General features: G+C 31.4%; 2 protein-coding genes across 2 annotated transcripts; one reads left to right on the top strand and one right to left on the bottom strand.

Moving 5' to 3' along the window:
- Window positions 1–73: 73 nt before the first annotated feature.
- On the bottom strand, window positions 74–7,755 carry LOC110996211 (splicing factor 3A subunit 3). The gene is made up of 11 exons (XM_045632377.1): window positions 7,535–7,755; window positions 7,376–7,423; window positions 6,962–7,120; window positions 6,495–6,567; window positions 5,858–5,949; window positions 4,834–5,055; window positions 4,315–4,475; window positions 3,682–3,810; window positions 3,006–3,198; window positions 502–703; window positions 74–238 (listed from the first exon to the last, which is right to left on the bottom strand). Exons 1-11 carry the CDS (start codon window positions 7,628–7,630, stop codon window positions 105–107), a joined length of 1,509 nt encoding a protein of 502 aa, XP_045488333.1. The 5' UTR covers window positions 7,631–7,755; the 3' UTR covers window positions 74–104.
- Window positions 7,756–7,850: 95 nt separating this feature from the next.
- Window positions 7,851–13,186, top strand: LOC110996205 (WD repeat-containing protein 36). Its single transcript, XM_022263772.2, has 8 exons — window positions 7,851–8,958; window positions 9,052–9,221; window positions 9,514–9,750; window positions 10,180–10,362; window positions 10,556–10,751; window positions 11,038–11,116; window positions 11,706–11,868; window positions 12,493–13,186. The coding sequence occupies exons 1-8, from the start codon at window positions 8,015–8,017 to the stop codon at window positions 13,176–13,178; spliced, it is 2,658 nt and encodes an 885-aa protein (XP_022119464.2). The 5' UTR covers window positions 7,851–8,014; the 3' UTR covers window positions 13,179–13,186.
- Window positions 13,187–22,145: the final 8,959 nt, after the last annotated feature.

The following is a 22,145-nucleotide window of genomic DNA, read 5'->3' as shown; positions in this document are numbered from 1 at the left end:
TTATTATTTCATACCTATTATCCCACTACCCACTACATACTATTTATTAAAGGGCGAATATAAAATTAAGAAACAAACTTCAGATATTTATTAATATATTAATCTTAAAGGAGCCCTTGACGTTTCAAATCCTCATAGGTTTTGCGATTCACGACATTTCCTTGAGAATCCTCAAATTCCTCGTCATTTTCAGCAACAAACCTCTCGCCTTCCTTTTGATTTTTAATTTTCTCCCACACTAAAACAAATTATAGTTGAAGCAAAAATAAGCATGTATTTTGTTTATCTTTCTTATTTGAAACATCTAGGCAATTGCAGCCGCGCGTCTATCTGAATCTGCTTTTGTGTCTTAGTTATTATAACATACTGAATATAAACCAAAGATTCAGAGACTTCGAGATCGTTAATTGTGACTTCTATACGTCAAGAATGTATTAGATTTTGGTATACGGGAGTCAGACTCGTTTCTGAATCACTTCAAGTTCAATTAAGTATACTTACATGCAAGGGCATCTTCAATCTGGGTGACATTAGCAAAATGAGCTGTATTGGGTATTCCAAGGCATCGCATTCCGTGAGCGTGTCTCCATTCCGCGAAATGGCGTTGGAATGCCTTCGGTCCTTTGTACGTGTAGTTTCCACATATCTCACATGAGTAGCTGATGTTCAATCCATGTAATTTGTATAACCAGTATGGGATAGGCTGAAAAAAATATACGGTAAAATACAATTGAAACCACAAATTTGCAAGATTTTAAGAAATCTTTAAGTACCTATTCAAATACTAACGAAAGATGTTGCAGGGCAGTATTTTTTGCAGACTCTATTGCAGAACTCTATGCCGGGCAGAAAGCTTAACTCTCATCCGATGAAAATAAATTGTGTAACATAATTGCAATTTATATTGAGATTAAAATTCATTTTCAAATATTATCGTTAGTATATGATTGACCAATATGCAATGATTGCTTCATTCATGAAGCTTGTAAGTTGTCTTGGCGATTACAAAGTATAAATAGTATCTACTAGAATGTAATAATTTTACGATATAATAGGCCTCGTTGACCTTATATTGATTGGTTCATTCCCATTTGTCCGAGATTCTAGTATATATCTAGAATCTTGTCTATAATTTTCTGGGAATAACAATTTTATCTCATCAAATCATTATTTCAGGGTTAAAAGACAAAACGCAAGACATTCATTGAATTTTGAAAGAATTTTGTATTTATCAGAGTTGGTAAAATAAAATAGAAATGAGAATTTGTTACAAGAAAATTAAATGTAAAGGATTTCTTGTTTAACAAATACTTTAGTTACTAAACAGATGTAACTATCATTTCCACGTTACATTGCCTTATAAACTTGGCTAAAGTCACTAGAGCATCTAGATAGCAGATAGATATACAAAAGTAGTTCTCTATACTATTATTTTCCGAAAATGGGTCTTTTGAGGCCTCGCAGAACTAGGACTCCCGATTAAAGTCTTGACAATGATTCTTCCCTAAGTCAGTCGATACCGATTATCTAACTATGCGCTATGTAAAACATGGTCGGGTAAGGGAATTCACTTGGAACAATAACAACTCATTACATCAGATAAAATGCATAATAAATAATTATAATAATTACGTTCCATTAATAAGATTCTATAGGTTATCAAGACGTAAATTCTTCAACTACGCATGAGGTAAAAGTTAAAATAAATGCGCATTTAGACTAAGATAAATGAAATACGACACAGAAATCCGTCTATAGCATAGCCAATAAATAGTATAGATATGGATGACGGATTATACTATTGGCTATGCGATTTATTGAATTTTTGTTATTATTTTATTTAATAAAGGATCCTATTTCCTTCTTGTAAAATCAAACAAACGCTAGACCAACTGACCTACGGGACTACCGAACGGTTCCATTCCATACGGTAATTAAACGTAGTTTTAAAACTGTAAACATTTAAACGGCGAGAACATACTTTTTTATATTGAGAAATAACCCTATTTTATATATTGTCTTACTCAAAAAGCATTTATGTAATAACATATCTAACAAATAATATTAAGATTGATAAATCATATTTTAAATAGCTGAAAATGGGCAAGTTTTTCAAATGTTCATTTATAATATTTAAATACTATGCATTTTAAATATTATTTTTTCATAATGCAATCACCCAAAAAATATATTTTGTATAGAGTATTCATGCTCAATGCAACGAAAATAGTAGTTGTTTGGTTCCTTGGTAATCGGGTTGGTTTAAATAATAGAGTTTTTATTTTACTCCATATTAATCACACATGTATAACAATAGAATATAACCGAGATAATGAACTGTTAATTGCCATCTAACAGTTGAAGATAGTGCCTGCATCTGGCTATACTCTAGGAGCGTAACTACTACGATTTAAGAAATCGTCACGCTTATAAAACTATGAAAGCCTGAGCTTATTTTTTGATTTACTTAATTTTTTACATGACGTATGCAAAACAACTGCATGCATTAACGTAGCCATGACAACCGCTAATAGTGTTAATGGACTTGAAATTATCACTACTATAACTGTACACAGATGTAAGTGAACAGAGGTGAACGCATTAAAATATTATAAAAACCTTTTTAGGCACTGCTAGTAAAATATTTTTAATATATTCAAAGTATTGATTTGATTTTAATGTTTTTGAAGGGTTAGGTATCGTGTGCAGCCGTTTCGCTAAAAGTAATTGAGTATATTGAGTCACTTTGACGTAATTATCGTTACTAGAGTTTACTCGTCAAGACAACAAACAAACAACAAACATTCCGGAATTATTTAAAAATATATGAAGATTTTTTGACACAAACATTAAAAAAGTATGAATCTATTGTTGTATTAGTCTGTAAAATGTCAACAGCTATCTGTCAAACTTTGAGCACAATTAGCGGGGCTGAAAGTTGTTAAGTTACAAGGAATTTAGCCAAGTGCTGATATTTAATTAAACATATTTTTAATTTTACATACCTTGCCATCCCATCCTAACGGCAGATTCTTAGGGTTGTATGGAACCTCATCATCGTCAGAGTCGATGTCAGCGACGACAGATGTGTCACTGTCATCGTCACTCTCATCCCGCCTTTCGCCGGCAGCGCGCGCTGCTCTACGGGTCACATTCTCTATGGTCGCGGCGCGCGTACTACTAACTAAAGTAGCGAACCTGGATTATTAAAGACATTTTATTATTTAAAACAAAAATTATAACATTAATCTACTAACTTCAAACTGGTTAATTTTTTTTAAATATTTAAACCTCAATGTAAGTATTAATAAGCTGTGTATCGTGATATGTTTTATTTTGTTATAGTATGTATAAAAATCAATATATCCATAAGATCTCGTGCCTTCAAAAAGCGTTCAAACATGCAAATAGTAAAATCATGTGTATGCGAAGAAATTAAATACTATTAATACAATTTGTGTAACACAAATAACGTTTGTGTCGGTATAACAGAAAAAATATTGTGTGCAAGCGATTAAACGGCCAAATTTTATTTTAATCAATAAATACAATTTAATATTTGCTTTTTGGTCTGATATGTGAAAATATAAATTCCTTACTTAGCTTAGAATTAAATTGAATTAGATTAAAATAGCAAAACAATTTTGAAGTACTCTCATTTTTAATTTGCAAAGAAAATACCTGTACGCTTGAGCTTCAATAGCCGCAATATCCTTGTGTCTTTGGTGAGCTGATGCCTTAGCCTTGTTGCCCCCCTTTTTGGCAACTAGGGATTTATCCAAGGCCGTCTGCCCCTTTGTACTGAATAATCTAGAAAGTTCAGAAGTTTATTTACTGACGTTGCTTAAGGTATATAATTTAATTTAAAAAAAATGATTTATAAAAAGCAAATGAATGATGACCTGAGTATTGTGACTGTCAGACATGTTGTCCAATCAAAATTATGCAAAGCTATTCGATTTCAAAGTGTATAATAACTATAGAAACTACTTTTTATCTCTATATTTTAGTTAACTCTTGTTGGTTATTTCACTATTGTATATATTACCGAAAGAGAAATATTTACCGACTAAGTTTTACACAGAAAAGACATTGCAACCATTACTATCCATCGCTACAAACATCTATTTATTTTTAGTCTGTAACACCGACCGTAAATAAATTTAAAAAAAAAAAGATTTCTTTCTTTGGTCAATTTTTTCCTTATGTTGGAGTAATGATAAAATATATCCTGTTTTGAAATTATTAATGAAAATAAATTTTTATAATAATTATTTGTTTTGACAAATTTTTATTTCAGAATAAATATCATACCTCTGTGCTCTCTCTTCCAATGTACCACCACATTTAAGCCCCAAAGCCATGAGAGCTGATTTCAATCTATCCAAGCCCAAAGACGCCAATTCTTCCCACGAGGAGAATGCAGACAAGTCTAAGTGAGCACCTACGTTGGTTAGCGCACCGCCCGTTTCTTTCTGATAGAGATAAGAAATTGTTTCAAATACCACTATTATTATTATTATTACAATGAGTACAGTCAAAATCTGTTATAACATAAAAGGGATCATATTTGTCGTAAAAACCGATGACGTTCTTTTTAAGTACCTAATACATTAGAATTAAGACGGGACCTTTGATTTTGGACAATATAAGCGGTATGTATGTAATCGATGTTGTTGTAAAAAGTTTTGATTATAATATAATTACATTTTTTTATTTTATATTTTTTTCGTCACTTTAAAACCAAATAACGCAAACATGTATTTCTATGAAAACTTTTGTTTAGTTATTAACGTCTTTTTGTTTATCTAGTCTTTTATTTTGAATACTTACCGGCCACCCTGGAAATGTTCCAGCTTCCCATTGCTTCACAAATTCCTGATGAGCTAACGCCATTTCTTGTGCTTGATCCAGTAATGGTTTCACACGGCTGACAAAATCTTTCAAATATGTCAAAAGTGCACGAATATAGTTCCTATAATCACTATTCTTACGCTCCCTTGGTATGTCAAACAGATGATCGAAAATACTTAGGTATGTTATGTAGTCCACTTTCTGAAAAGTACAATTACATATCATAAATTAAAAACCATAATAATGTTTCATACAAGGTAGTGAAGTACTATAAACTTAATTGTAACCCTGGAGAAGAGTTTCTCATACATATTACATTTATTTGGCCTACTGCTTTGGGCAAAAAGAAAAAGATTGAAGTGATGAGTATATAATATGTGAATGTTGCAGTAAAGTTGAATGAGAGTGTTAATTGAATCTCTAGAAACTTAATTAAGTATCGATTTTCAAAGTCGCAAAAGTTCCGTCATACAAGTGCGTGAACGAAACGTTTAACGTGTTTCCTAAACGAGCCTAGGAAGGCAACAAGACTAACTAACTAACTAACTAACTAACTAACTAAACTAACCATTCAAGTAGAATAAAACAAAACACAGAATTACCAAGCTCTTTGTTCTTCACGATCACATCGAAACAACAATAACAAATGGAATAATCATGGTGGAGTCATTCAATCATGCTCAGTCAGACATAGCTAAACGTTTTTGACGATGGATTAAATCAAAATGCTAGCAACTTGATTGAATATTGATCTTTAAATAACTGTCTAGATTCAATTAACTCTCTGATTTAACGACTATACTGCAACATAATTAATATGAGCTCTGTGCTCATTGTAGTGCTAAGTTTACACTTTACAAAATACAATGTGATTAAATATAAATAGACCTTCCGGTTTGAAATTACTTTTGTGACTAATCTTTAAGCTTTTGAAGGTCAATTGAACTTCAGATATGGAGCTAAGTGTTTTTTTAAGCATACAAATGTAAATGATTAAATATACCTCAATTCCTTTCAGGTTGATATATTTATCATAGCATTCATGTAGATCCAAATATTTTCCATAACCCTCTTCATCAGTGAATTCTACAGGGGCTATAAAAATAAATATAGAACATGAATTTATGTATATATTTAAAAAAATATGCCAAACATCTTGTTCTTATCCTAACTTTTATTTTATGCTTTTATGTTATAATTTTATTAGTTTAAATATGATATATAAGTCAAGATTATTATTTGATATGATTTGGTAATTATTAATGTAAAAGTTTAATATATATATATTCAATTTATATATTTTTTAATAAAATGTCCAGATGTGTATAGACAATAGACACAACTCAATAATGTATCCATTATGCTCTATCCAGCATGTAATGTCAATGTCTTATTATCTTTAAAATTATAAAATAGTAGATTAACACTACTAAATATGATATCAAATGTAAGCAAATTTTTTACTTTAGCTTGAATTGTTAATTTTAATGAGATACTCATCTCTTTTTTTCTTATAAGGTAATGATTAGTACCTACAGGCTTATGGGCTCCTAATATCTCAAGATTATACAAAATCCTAATTTATTGAAGCTTATATTAAAAAATGCTAATAAAAAAGTAAAAATTAAATATTTTCCTACTTGTGAAATCCTCAGCAGGGTTCTCTCTCAACTTGCCAAGCTCTTCAAACTCAACTGACATTGGTACACAAATCTGAAATTATAAAATAACATTTAATTTAAATATTTTGGTTTGAGACAGATGTACATGTAATACACATCTTCTAATAAATATGACCCAATGAAGCAATGTCAATTATTTTAAATTATCTTCAACTTCTATGACAATTAGTGTGCGAGTGGTTGCCTGGAAGAAATCTCTCGAAAGCGATTAGGCAGCCAGGCAGTCCTTTTAATTTGATTAAGTTCATTTTTTATATTGTAATGTAAAGTGTTAATAAACAAATAATTAGTCATTGGAAAGTATCCCTTAAAATCAAAATAGTTACTTGATTTTTTATAAAGCACTTTAATGTCTTAATAATATATAAGTTGATATAAGATATAGAATAAATATATATTTCACTAAAGTACAATGTGATGTTTACCTCATTAGGATGTTTTCTATGAAATTCTTTAATTTGTTTAAGTCTTGAATAAAATTCTGAGAATTCATTCGGACCAGACAAAGCTGCAATTTCTTCTTTTCTTAGCCCATCTTTGTCCTCATATAGTTCTTTAAGCCTTATTGTTGACTCAATATATCTCTGTAATTGTATGTATAATAAGAACACTTCACAACAAACACAAATTGTGAAATCTATTATGGATAAGAGTGTGTACTTAAATTATTATTGAAGTATATAGTGCTTGATAACACAATAAAGACTAAACAAATTACTAATTTTATTACGTCTGAAAATCAGCTTAGGATTAAAACATGTGTTAAACAAAAAAAAAAGTTTAAATGCACAGGATTGACTTAAAGTTAAGTTAAACAGAAACTATGGTAAAATACTTGCATCATGTAAATTCTTCAGTCGATGATCTGCATTGATAGTTTCTCGATGCTAAAAAATAAAGTTTATAATTTTATCTTAAATATAAGTTAATATTTTTGATCAAATAAAAGGAACTAAACAAGCTTAGGACATATAAACAAAACACCTAATACAACTTACTCCTGTCTTTTTCTGCAAAATCTCTTTAACCATGGCGTCCATGGTCCGTTCTCTTTCCTCATGATAGCTTCTTTGTTGTTCTAATATAGTTTCCATAATAGAAAATCTATTTATTTAGATCATAAATTACAATAAACTTAAAATGCGGGCTATACTCAGAAATTAGAAATAACCTAATGTATAATAAACTAAACTGCCTACTCACAGAATATAATAAACAGTCAGTAGAGGGCACAGGCCAAAGACATGGCAAAAATAGTTGTCAAACTGATATGTTGGGACGGTCAAACTGACAGTACATACAATTTCAGAATATTGTAAAATGTAAAGTGTAAACCCATGCTAGCTGTTTTTAAGTTCCATGTTTTCATATTTTGCCTTGGGTCAGGTGTTATTATTTTTATAACAAAATTTATTAACGTTGAAGAAAACCTGTGATTGCGTGCCAGTGTAATATGTGTATTTAAATTTTTTACAAATATGTCGGAAGATAAAGCCACCAGTCAAATGTTTACCGGCGCTCGGGTACTAGGTTATGTTAGTACACATGTACCTTTTGTTGCTAGATTTATAAAAAGACGAGGTGAAACTTTGCTTTGTACCAGCGTTGGAAAATGGTTTCATACATATGGTTGCGATAAATTTCGCTTGTTAAGCGTAAGTGGCGAACATCCAGGGCCTATAACTTGTATGGCTGGGGATGGTTTTCATATTTACACAGCCAGTGAAAATAATATATACGCCTGGCGACGAGGGTGTGAACTAAAACATGTTTACAGAGGCCACGAAGCTGCTGTTCATAAATTACTACCTTTTGGAATTCATTTAATATCTATAGATAAAAATAATGTTCTTAAAATATTTGATATTAAGGAAGAGTCAGAGTTTTTGGAATTGAAATTTGAAAAATCATTTAAAATATCAACAATTTGTCATCCTCCCACTTACTTAAATAAAATATTACTTGGAAGTAAAAAAGGCACACTTCAATTATGGAATGTTCGAACATCAAAACTTGTTTATACTTTTAACCGTTGGAATTCTGCTGTAACGGTTACTGAGCCTGCTCCAGCTGTTGATGTTGTCGCCATCGCTCTAGAGAATGGAAAGATATATTTGCATAATATAAAGTATGATGAAGTGGTAATGGAATTTGTTAATGATTGGGGTAGAGTAAGCGCTCTTTCATTTAGAATGGATGGAGTACCAGTAATGGTAACTGGCAGTGATAATGGACATATTGTAACATGGGATTTAGAAGAAAAAACTGTTATATCACAAATACAACAAGCACACTCAGCAAAAATAGCTGGCTTACAATGTTTAATGTCAGAGCCACTGATGATTACAAATTCTAGGGACAATTCACTAAAAATGTGGATATTTGACATGCCTGATGGAGGAGCCAGACTTTTAAAGAAGAGGTATGCTTATATTTTAAATGAAATTATAATATGTGAATACTAATAATAACAACAAAGCTTAGAATAATGTGTTTGTATACTTTTATCTTACAGAGAAGGACATGCAAAACCACCTCATTTAGTAAGATATTGTGAACCCACTGGGGAAAATATTTTGGCTGCTGGAGGAGACAGTTCATTACACATAATGAACACAGTTACTGAAACATTTAACAAAAGTTTGGGCAAGGCCTCTATTAATAGAAACAATTCAAAGAGAAAAAGTAGGTGATATCCAGCTAGAATTAAAAAAAAATTGTACTTAAATAAAAAAAAACATAATTTTCTAAGCCATATTGTATAAAGATCACTCTCAATAACATTTTATTTTTCTTACTGTCAAATAGCACAACATGTGTATTGACCAATATATACTGCAAACACTTCAACAAATTGATTGGTGCATTTAAGGTTTCAAACCAACAGAACTCAATTGAAAAATAAAATGTTCAACATCCATCTTTACAACCAACATCTATGTTTCTTGTATATAATTTAATGTTTTATGACTTACAGAAAGACTCCAAAAAGATACAAATATAATAGAGCCAATATCACATTTGAGTTCCTGTATGCAGAGAGATAAACAGTGGGACAGTATTGCTTCCTTACATCAACATATGAAAACAGCAACAACATGGTCATATAACAAACTTTGTATGGGCAAACATAAGTTAAAACCTCCCACCTTTGAGAAAAAGGTTAGAGCTACATGTATTACAGTCACACATTGTGGAAATTTTGCTTTAATAGGTAAGTTCTATCTGTTTTAAAATTCAGAGTTGTATTAATTGCCTATATTATAAAACAATCTCATATTAATTTACTTAATAGCAAAATGTTTCTTATAATGATTTAAAATAAGTTTCAAAGAAATCACAGCAGAGAGTATAACTATTAATGCATTACTATTCTAAAAACCTGTTGATTAAACTTTTGTATAAAAATGTTATTGATATAGGGGAACTGTATTTATTTATTTATTCACACTTCATTGCAAAGAAACACAAATAACAAATACATAAAAATTACAAGGGATGCAACAAGCGGCCTTATCGCTACCAAGCAATCTCTTCCAGGCAAACCTACCAACAACCTATTTAGTTCTGACTTTCGACTCTTTAATAATAAACTTTATACTGTTATTTAACTGTTACTTAAATGATAAACATACAATTTCAGGTTACAGCAATGGTCAAGTACACAAATTTAATATGCAATCAGGGTTGTACAGAGGCCACTATGGAAATGATAAGTTACAGGCACACAAAGGTGCTGTGAGAGGCGTGGAAACGGATCTTTGCAATCAGAGAACTATGACAGTTGGAGCTGATGAGAAATTGAAGTTTTGGCGTTTCAAGTCTGGTTTGTATTTTTTAAATTCTATTATATATATATATTTGAATACACCTGTCTTTTATTTTCAAACACTTGTCGTTACACTAGGCATCAAAGTCTTAGTCGGTCATAGGTAGCTTATATATATTGCTCTCTTATTTATGAGGAATTTATTACAGCATTATTGAATATTAATTTTATGACATTTTATATTCTTTAGAGACGAATCCATACCATGTCATGAGATTGGATAGTGCTGTAGCGATGACAAAATGCCACCGGGAAAGTGGTTTACTGGCATTAGCACATGAGGACTTTACTATAACTCTTGTTGATATTGATACTATGAATATTGTCAGGACATTTGAGGGTCATACTGGAAAAATAAATGATATTGATTTTGATTCTCAGAGCAGGTAATTTATTTTAATATTGTACCTATAATTGATAAGTTGTTTTGTTTTCATTGTTGAAACTCGAAAAAAAATGTTGTTATATACCTATTTAAGGAATTTTGTTTTTGTTGTTGTTGATTTATCAAATTTTAATTTTTTAAAATAATGTTATGTATTCCTTAAAAATTTGGTAAAAACTGCCAAAAATAATCTTTTTATTTGGATGTGTGTTAAACACTGATCATGCATTAAAATTTTTTATGCTTAAAAAGATAAAACAGATTCTAATTAGTTATTTGTTTTGCAGATGGCTTATAAGTACATCAATGGACTGTACAATTTGCACTTGGGATATTCCTAGTGCGCAGTTAGTGGATATATTTTCAGTAAGTATTGCATTGAAAGTTGGTTTTTACTATAGATAATATGTTATGTTTTCAAATAACTAAACTATGTTGGTATTCATGGTTAAATTTCACATCCGATAATAGCGATATTATTAAAAATTAGCCACAAATGTTAAATTTAATCCCCATATGACATACTGTAGAGCAAGAGAAATAACAAAATTTATAACATTTGTAATTTTTCCACTTTTGTTTATATATTTAAGATTAAATTAATATCTAAAGAATCTATTCTTCTTTTTGAGTAACTCTTATCTGTGGTTATAAAACCCTTTATGGAATAATCGAATCAGAAAATAGTAGTAATTAGTTAAATTCTAATATTTTTTCATTATTCAATTTCATTTTCATAAGGTCAAAGAAATTCTATAAATGCCTATATTTAAAAAAACTAATTTGGTTATTATTTCTTCTGTATTTTTTTTCTACGAGCTACTCCATAAACAATAACAGTAGAATTTTTCTCAATTGTAGTCTACAATTATGAATAGCCATTTATGAGATCAAATAATGTATACCTAACACTATTTTTGGAATATATTTTTCTAATATATTTAATTGTTTATAGGTAGAAGAGCCATGTACGTCTTTAAGCATGTCGCCGACGAACGATTACTTGGCGACCACTCACGTGGGAGAATTGGGCGTTTTTCTTTGGGCCAATAAACTTTTATATGAGAGGATTTTCCTCAAACCAGTTGACAGGAAAGCTGCTATTGTACCTAAACTGAGTAAGTTTCTTTTTAAGTTTCAGTCCAGATTTGAATAATTGTTTTAAATATTGTAGTATTGTTTGATGATTTGCCTTTTTTAAAAGAGTACCGAGAGTTTTTTAAGCCGGCTTTTTCTCTCGGCCTACAGCCTCTGTCTTCTTTGCCGATTAGTAAAGATGCCTACAGGTTCGAATTTAATGACGTGGAATAAGTGATACCTTGATGATCTTATGTTCCAAAATAAACGTATTTTATTTTTACTATAAATTAGACTACCATACAGCGAGATCTGGTACTCCTGGGATCGATTTCCAACGAAACAATATATTATCGGGTTTATGCACCAACTGCTGATTACATTAAACATATCAATGCATCACGTCAAATTTATTTTCCAATATACCAAGTTTTATCTAAAGCAAAATATCTCTAGCATCTCTTCTTAAAAATCACTACCGATGTATAGAAATAACCTTTATTTATTTTAATTCATATAATTCAAAAATTCTGTGAGCCCAGTTTAGTATGACACAATGTTAGGCACAAACAAATCCGTGTGCAATATATTAGTATAACTTTAGGCTGGTACAGATCGGTTGTATTGCTTCGACAATTGGTTTATAATGAAATATTCCTTTCTAGAATTACCAACGACGGTCTCTGAAAAGCCAGACCTCGAAGATTTAGGAACAATAGACTTAGGCGAGCCCGAATATAAGTCGCCGGAACAAATCAGCGAAGAACTCCTAACACTTTCGGGTCAGTCGACATCTCGCTGGCTCAATTTACTCAACTTAGATATCGTCAAGAAGAGAAATAAAGCGAAAGTGGTACAAGTGCCAAAATCAGCGCCGTTCTTCCTTCCAACTATACCTAGCTTAGAAATGGCATTTGATACCGGAAATGACGAGAAAACCAAGCTCCTTATACCGGATTCTTTATCAACATTGACGCCATTTGCAAAGAAATTAGATGCGTGCGAGAGTGACGATGACTTTGACGTTTGTGTCATGAAGTTAAAAGAGATGTCGCCAGCTGCTATTGAAGCGGAAGTGTCGAATATGGCGCCGGATGTGGGAGGGTCATTTGATGTTATGAAACAATTTGTTCTATTAATCAACTGTATGGTTAAGAGTAATAAAGATTTTGAATTGGCGCAGGCCTATTTGGGTCTGTTTTTGAAAATGCACACGAAAATTATATCGCAGAGTGCGGAGTTAAAAGGCGCTTTGCAGGCTGTGGAGGAGGCGAATGCGGCCTCGTGGTCGCGTTTGCAAAACAGTCTATTGTATAGTATATGTATTGTTAAAGCATTAAAGGATATGTGATTTTTTGACCTGTGTTTTCTTTTTTATTGACAAATATATTGACGTCACCATTATGGCTTCTTTAGGCGTGGTCACGTGACCAAGCAAGGGCTTATGTCATTCATATTGTTTTATCAAATCATTTATTCCATTTAGACTACCTAAAATGGCACATTTGAAATAAAAAGTAAAGATGATTCTAGTTGCCCCTTCCAAAAGGTGTGGAGAAGAATGGGCAAGAAACTCCACACTTTTAAAATAGGATTAACGTTTTTTGTATACATCAGCTATAAAAATATATGTGAAGACAGTGTACTCATAGAATAAAACACATACAGGTCAATTATTGTATTGTTAGTATACATGTTCCTCACATATTTACAAATATCGAAACCGTAGAATATTATGTATTAAAGAGTAATCTTAGTGCTTTGGTTGACAAAAAGCATGTAATATAATGCCTACGAACTGGGTTAGGAAAGGGCATGGACTCAAATACATGAAGCATGGTAAACAGTTTCTGATAAAAGTATAATAATTTTTCGGAACGATAGATTGAAGGATCATAATAATTTTATAAATTAGATTCATTGCAAAAAACATGGGGCAACAAAGTACTTATATAAAAAAAATGTGTAGTCACACTTGTGTATCATAACACAAACTGAGCACATGATTCTCAATTTAAGGTATTACGCATGATAAACCTATAGGTATAAATGTCAGCCTACGATCGTTTAGTCGCTAAACTTAGTGAACAGAAAAACTTGAAAGAGAAAGAGCCCGCCGTGAATTAGATATAGCTAGATCAGGCTGTTGATCAGGTCATCGATTCGAACCGATCTTCTTAAATAGGATCAAGTGGAAGAAGCTGGTACCAGTACTCCCGCCCAGAGGTGGGAGCAGTAATCTCTGTAGGGCTAAATTTACGCGTCATACCATTTATTAATGTAATAAATAATTCAAAATTTTACGCAATTGGCACGCCATTGTGATATATCAAGCGCCGGAGAGAAGTACCGCCTTGCCTTGCTGATCACACAAAGCTTCTTGGAAACTAAATTTAATGTGATTTTTGCGGAAAGCGTGCACTCTTATGATAACATTTTAGTACATTACGTAACAAAATTACAAATGCATTTTAGAAAGTCGGAGTTGCATTTAGATTACAGCTACAGATAACGTGGCTTTTATATGCCAATAACAATAAAATGAAATCACCTTACTCTGATCGCATTTGGAATTTCTTATTAAGCTTTTTACCTCATTAACTTTTTGCTTGCGCTGATCAGGCCCGTAGAGATTTACATTTTGAATCTGAACGCTTTTTAATATTGCAATAAACAACGCGATATGACAGTCTACCAATCTAATATTTGGATTATCTATTAATGACGATATACTACAGAATTGTCTGTCATAATAATTTCAATATATTGATAATTTGCTATTTTTCTAAAAAACAAATAAAACCCAATATGTAAAATGTTTTATAAACCATGTTTATACTCAAAATATAAATAGAACAATAAACTAAAAATTCTAAACTAGTCTCATAAAAAATAATATAAACTTGTTATATTAGGACTCTACCATCGATGGCACATCTAGTAAAAAATCCAATCTATGTTTTGCTTGGTTGACTGATCGAGTTTATTATGTCTACCCACATTTTTGTTGCTGTTTTTGTTTTGAAATTTATATATAGTTTATAATATATATATTGTTACTTAGTAAGTGAATTATGTATGCAATTCTTATGAGAAATAAAGTTATTCTTAACCTTAGCCTTACCTACTTAACCTATGTCACGACAGATCTGATTAGACAATCATCCATAGACTTATTTAAATTATTATATAGGATATAAAGCTGCATAAACGATTTGGCCAAACGTAGATTGAAACATTAAGCGTTGATGATTCAATTAAATGGCAATTTTTATCGGGCCACGTCATAAAGTGATCAATTCCACGCTCGAAGCACGCTTTTCGTTACCGAGTGCTTTATTTATCAAAACTAAAAATAATTGAAATACCAGCACCGGTACTCCGTAACTTCCAATTACGATAGCTATAGTGATGACGACTTTAAGGTCTATTCACACGAGAGCTGCTGCTGTGTCGCTCCTAGTACGACTAGACTGGAATACTTAGTTGGTCCATGCATTCACTCCGCATGCCTAATTCGCTCGTTAGAACACACAAGGATAGAATTCGCTTAGGTGTGAACAATACAACAACTTGGTTTTCTTTACCGCAGACGGTAGCCAATACTTGGTAGAATAGACCATAAAAATGCTTCATCAGCTCTATGACTTGAACCCAAAATTACAAGCCAACAACCAGTACAATTTTTTCATCCCTTGATTCATTAACACGATCTGGTTCCAGGATCCTTTATTGACACTTCAATCCTTCAAAGGATATTGCGAGAACTAAGTATATTGCATTGCGAAAACGTCGGGATCGCAATAATTATTAATATTGGAAGTTGCAGAGTACTGGTGCAGGGCTACCAAAACTGTATCGCAAATTGTATTAGAATAGAAGGTGCACAATTTCCAAATTATTATTCTAAACTATTAACTAAGTTGCTTTGATGTTATCTATACCATAATGAAATTCACGATCGGCAAATTCTACTATACCAGGGGTCTCCTTTATTAATTAGAGGTAGCGAACGTGATATCTTCGGAAAAGTCAGGTTTCGGAGGCATTTGTATGCCGAGTAGGTACAACTATGTGTTATCAAGTTATCTACCTTATCAGACATGAATATTGGTTTTACGTGTAGTAGAGAGGTGTATTATATAGTATTACTTAAATCTTAATATTAGGAGCCTATTGATTCAGAACAACTTGTTATATTTAACATATCAATAGAAAAGCACTTTTTTTACGGATTAAAGTTATGTATTAATGTAATTAAACTTATAATTATTTAAACATAATTTTAAATTTAACCCGTAACATAAGTTTAATCCGTAAAATAGTGTTTTTCTTTAAATGTGTAAAAGTTATGTTAATAAAAGACAATACTATATCAAAAGTCAGAAAAGACAATACTATATGAATAGTATTGTCTTTTATTAACATAACTTTTACACATTTAAAGAAAAACACTATTTTACGGATTTACGGACAATAGAAATTGTGACACTGAAATACTGAAAGAACTTTAATAATAACATCAATAATTAAAGATCTACAAAGCCTGTATATTGCTATTGAAAATCGTTGTGTATTGTCATAGACTATGGAAATAAATAATCGAAAAATTGTTTTTCGTATTTAATTATTGTTGCCCATTTAAATAAGTACATTCGTCAGTTAAAACATTATAGGTTTTTTGATACGTAAACGAACAGCAAAACTATATTAAGTCCGGCCTCGCTTAATAGAAAACAGTTAGGAACGAGATTAGCTCACGCTTATCACTTTGTTAACTACGTTATAGCTTTCTGAATTGTTTCTAGTTACATTTGCAATAAAATTTCTAGAAAAACACTTTTTTAACGGATTATAGATATGTATTTATATTTAAACTTATAATTATTTGTACATAATTTTAAATTTAAACCGACGTTTCGCGTGCTTTACAGCGTGCGTGGTCACGGTGACTGAAGACAAAGGTGTTAAATGTCAAAAAGTATTACAGCTGCAGAAAAATGTTGTGTTATCTGTATTTATTTCCCCGGAGTTGGTATCGACTAAAAGATGTAGGGTTTTTGCAGAAATTGCTCACGGTGTCCTCCATTTTCGCGGGTTGTTTATTTTGAGATTTTAATTTGGATATGATTGGATTAAAATCTCAAAATAAACAACCCGCGAAAATGGAGGACACCGTGAGCAATTTCTGCAAAAACCCTACATCTTTTAGTCGATACCAACTCCGGGGAAATAAATACAGATAACACAACATTTTTCTGCAGCTGTAATACTTTTTGACATTTAACACCTTTGTCTTCAGTCACCGTGACCACGCACGCTGTAAAGCACGCGAAACGTCGGTTTAAATTTAAAATTATGTACAAATAATTATAAGTTTAAATATAAATACATATCTATAATCCGTTAAAAAAGTGTTTTTCTTTAAATGTGTAAAAGTTATGTAAATAAAAGACAATACTAAATAAAATTTCTATTGTACAGAGCTTATTAAAAAATATGACTTAGACCACGACTTAAATTTCGATTCCACATTTGACATTAGCTACTGTCATTTTGTAAAATAATGATACCACATATAGGTAATAATGTAGTGAAGTACACAAAAATTGATAAACAATCGCGATTTATGTAATCATAATATTGATGTGCCAATTAAATACTAAATTATTGATTTTTATTTAAATAAATGCATAATTATTTATTAATTAGTAATCACTGTTTTAGTTTATGCGTGGATGTTTTCTTGTCCCCAAAAAAACGTACATGAAAAGCTTTCACTGTTACTGAAAAAGTTGATAAATTGTAAAGTAAATAAATAAAAAAAATAAAATAAAGGTAAATGATATTTAATAAAATTTATCGTCATAACTAAATTATCCGTTTAGAAACATTTAATTTCCTAATATACTTAGTTTTTATTAAAGTAGTAGTTGAGATATACTACTATAAACAAGAGGAATCGATTCGGAGATATTCCATTTCCGTATCGAATAATTTCGCAACTTTACTATTTAGTACTTTTCATAACGTTGCAACATTGAAATTGTCAAATCTGGAATCGAATTAAAACTTTAAGTATAGGCTTAAATCTGCAGGTAACTTTTTACCTGAAAATCCCTTAAAAATTCTTGACATAGTTTCAAGCGTGTATTAGTTGCGGAAATAGATAGGAAAATCTACATAGTTTTCTGCATACTCGGGTTTGAACGCAGGACTTCAGGGTTTAGCTTATGAATGCGCTTAGTAACTAGGCTACTATGAGAAGCGGATAAATCTAAGAAGTACATTTTTTAAATAGAATTATTGACATTTCAAATCAAATAACAACTTTTGCATTTCAAAATTCATTCAACACATTAACTTCTTAGACTTTTAGCACTTAAAACTTTCCCGTACCCGTGTTGTTAGATTATATCGTTCCACATTCCAACGTATTGTTGTTCTGAGGACAACTTTAAACAACGAATTAAATGCGGAAAATTGTGCTACGTCGTGTTTTACAACGGTCCCAATTTAACCTCTTAGCGAAGTTTAATTTTATTTCATTTCAAAACTTTGATGCAAGTCGATAAATTGTTGCCTTTATACAAAAGAGCAGGATTTTTATTAAAGGATTATTATATTATTATTTATTATGCTATAGTGAAAGCTTATGAATTTATTGTAGTATTTAAACTATACAAATTACGCTTCTAAGGAAATAACTTACAAAAATGTTAACAATTTAAGCCCAAACCCAATAACCTATATCAATTCATTTTTACCATCTGAGATAGACATCTTAATTCAAATATTATAATCGTGTGCCAATAACTAATCGACGCATTGTAATAGCCATAGATCGGATCGGTGTATGTGGATAGACCTTTGTATTGACAGTTCAACTGTACCAAGATCCTATCTTAAGATTTTAACTTACACCAGTTTTTAAAATAATTAAAAAGCTATTTGATATGTTTTAAACATGTATACTTTAATATTATTTGTGCGGTTTTATTTATTTTATTTGGTTTACATTGATTATCAAATATGAGTGAAAAGAGCGAAAAGATTGCATTCTATCCGTCGCCAAAAATGTATTGTCTTCGTAGGGTTTGGTTATTGGGATGCAGATAGGAGATCGTCAGATTGAACAATCTGAGATTTTGGATTAATTATTATTGGGTTCGGGAGTTAAGATGCCTTGCTTCATTGAAAACCGTTTACTATTATTATCACAGACTATATAAATAAACAATTGAAGAATTAACATTGTTTTTCGTATTTAGTAGTCTTGTTTCTATACCCCTTATACTATTTAAACTTAAAGTAAAAAAATGTTAAATTACTTTACCCTTCGTCGTTTGCTCCTTATTTATGGGATTGTATACAAAGGCGGACAAATATAAAATAAAAGGCTTCTAAGAAGTTGTGGGCTTGGAAAGTTTTCCAATTGATAATAATTTTCATTGTATGCAGCACAAAGAGGAGCAGAAAAGTATGAAGTTGTGAAATAAATTCTTAATTTAAGAGCTGACTGAACGTCGGCTAAAAGAAAAATCAGGATTAGATGAACAAAGAGTGCACTCAGGCACTTGCGATTGTTTTTTATCCGCTTTACGATTTCCAATTTTTATATTAATTGGAATTGAACTTCTGCCTCTGTTGGTCAGGTAGATTACCCAAGCTGTTCTAGCTAGAAAGCGTTTTACTTGGGTATGTTTTTTTTAATATTTTACACTACTCCTCTGCCATCGTGTCCAGGGACTTTATATATCTCACAATTTTTTTTCAACAAACAAAAAATACGTTTCACTGCTGGGTATGTTTTTAAGGTGTATAAGGTTTATTCTACGAAGAATATAATAACATATCCTTTTGGCTACTTGATTACAAAATGTCATAATAATTTAATGGCATTACAACCGACTCAAATTGATAAAATTTAGAATGGGCATATGCATGCCATCTTTGGGTTAATAAAGAATTGCCGGGTTCCTCACTATGTTTTTTTACCCTACAATGATAAAATCCATTGCTGCACCAAAAACCTTGAAAAGGATTGAGAGTGGCACACTAAGTCAAATAAATAATAATGAAAAGACTCAAATGACTTTTGTTTTTTATAGAATAGGGGGAAAACGGGCAGGAGGCTCACCTGATGTTAAGTGATACCGCCGCCCATGGACACTCTCAATGTCAGAGGGCTCGCGAGTGCGTTGCCGGCATTTTAAACTATAAAAGTAGTGGATATATTTCTTTACCAATACATTTCCAAATAACACCTCACGAAATTTCTTATACTTCAACATCTAGTCAACACAATGTATTAATTATTGTATCCATCGTTTTATACGCAAATTGGTTTGGCAAAAGTTTCCTTATAACAATATCATAATATTAATACAAAGTTACGTCTCTATCTTAATTACCAAGTCATTGTAAAAGTCTTGGAAAGTTTCAAAAATTCGTATCAAAGCGAGAACATTAGGTAGCGTAATTATTTGTTATATTATATTTCAATTAAACTTGGCGACTAAAAAGAGCGGCGGAGCGTTTATTGCCAGTTCTTCTCTTCCGTTCTACGCCCTTGACTTGAGAGCTGGCAGTATATGTAAAATTAGAAGCATTCAATGTATATTTATTTTTGACGTTCATAACTGTACATTATGTTACCTACATGAATAAATTATGTAGGTAAGATAACTGTACATTATGTTACCTACATAATTTATTCACTGGCCCCTTCCAATCTTCATGGAACCAACAACAGAGCTGGTGCGGCTTGTGATGCGGCTGAAAAAGCTAAAGTCTGCAAATACAGGGGTCTAGGCTCTGAATATGATTTTGTCCCATTCGGTGTCGAGACCCTTGGTCCGTGGGGTCCTAGCGCATTAAAGCTTTTTAGGGAATTATCAAAAAGGTTAGTCGACATCACAGGGAATCGAAGAGCTGGCAGCTACCTCGCACAAAGAATTAGTCTAGCTATTCAAAGGGGGAACGCTGCCAGTATCTTCGGAACCTTGCCTAAAGGGGAGTCCCTTTAGGCATTTAATATTTTTTAATAATTAAATTTTAATTATGTATTATGTTATTTGTTTTGAATTATGTTTGATTTAGATAATGATAACTGTTCAGAGGAAATTCTGAATTAGTTATATTTTTATATGGATAATACTATTGAATTTATATCGCAACCTCAAGCACCACAAGCGTTTGAACGCATAGTTTATTAATATATCTTACAACATTGATAATTATATTTTAGGTAGCCAAGCTTGTTACAATAATCTTACACAGAAAATGTTTGCTATTAAAGCCTAGCGAATTTCACATAATCTTATAGGTATAGTCGCGTAAATATATGTCTATGTCCATTTATTTCCCTTCGGAACTTTTTGAAATAGAGCAGATTAGCCATTTTTTAATTTTTGCATGCTAAATTTGTTCGTGTAAAAAATTTATTGTACAAATTGCGTTTACGTTCGCTAGTTACAATTTCATTTCGACGTTCTGTGACTTCTCTGGCCTGGGATTACCACGTCGATAATTAAACGCCATTGCAATACATCGCTGTGAGCGTTTATACATTTTGTGAAATTATAACCTTTCGGAATTTTTATTCGAGCTTATTTTTTTAAAGCCAAGAAGCAGAACCTACTTTTAGAAATAGGATTTGTTGTTCAAAAGCAGATCCAGAAAATAAGTTTTATACATTTGTATGGTTATAAATTAAATTATGATTATATATTAATTAAAAGGAAACACTTTTTACCGGGTTGAAGTATTATTATAAACTTATAATTATTTTACGAAATTTTATATATTTCCCGACGTTTTGCGTGCTTTACAGCGTGCGTGGTCATGGTGACTGATGATATAAGGTGTGGAATGTTAAAAAGTATCACAGCTTCAGAAAAAGTTATATCATCTGTATTTAATTCCCCGGAGTTGTATAATTTTATTTTCAAGTATTGTTATTCTTATCTTTCTTGACCAGAGATTTTAGGGTATACTACTTACTAAGGCAACTTCATATTCGTCTTTTTATCCTTCCATGTAACATAAATGTTCAGTTTATAAGATTATGCAAAACGTAAACGCCACTTAGATTAAAAACAAAAAACGTAGGCTCAACTATCAACAAGCCTGGGAATGCTTCCGAAGATAAGAAAGTCAACCTGTACTTTGTGAATAAAAATAAGATCTTTTTTAAAAACCCTTCTGCTTGGATCACGAATCTAACTAGGGTCAGAATTACTGTTACCTCGATTCAGGGTATGACACGTCATCATAGCTATTCGTAGCCGTAAATTTGAGGTGTCGCTAGTAGTCT

This window comes from Pieris rapae, chromosome 19 (assembly GCF_905147795.1).
Source record: "Pieris rapae chromosome 19, ilPieRapa1.1, whole genome shotgun sequence".
NCBI lineage: Eukaryota > Metazoa > Arthropoda > Insecta > Lepidoptera > Pieridae > Pieris > Pieris rapae.
Note: the sequence above shows the minus strand (reverse complement) of the source record. Positions and strands in the feature narration are given on the sequence as shown.

Coding starts and splice junctions, on each gene's coding strand:
- LOC110996205 (XM_022263772.2), top strand. CDS start 8,015: ATGTCGGAAGATAAAGCCACCAGTCAAATGTTTACCGGCGCTCGGGTA. Junction 8,959..9,051: donor GCCAGACTTTTAAAGAAGAG/GTATGCTTATAT, acceptor TTTATCTTACAG/AGAAGGACATGCAAAACCAC. Junction 10,363..10,555: donor GTTTTGGCGTTTCAAGTCTG/GTTTGTATTTTT, acceptor TATATTCTTTAG/AGACGAATCCATACCATGTC.
- LOC110996211 (XM_045632377.1), bottom strand. CDS start 7,630: ATGGAAACTATATTAGAACAACAAAGAAGCTATCATGAGGAAAGAGAA. Junction 7,424..7,534: donor TTTTGCAGAAAAAGACAGGA/GTAAGTTGTATT, acceptor TTTATTTTTTAG/CATCGAGAAACTATCAATGC. Junction 5,950..6,494: donor CCCTGCTGAGGATTTCACAA/GTAGGAAAATAT, acceptor TTATTTTTATAG/CCCCTGTAGAATTCACTGAT.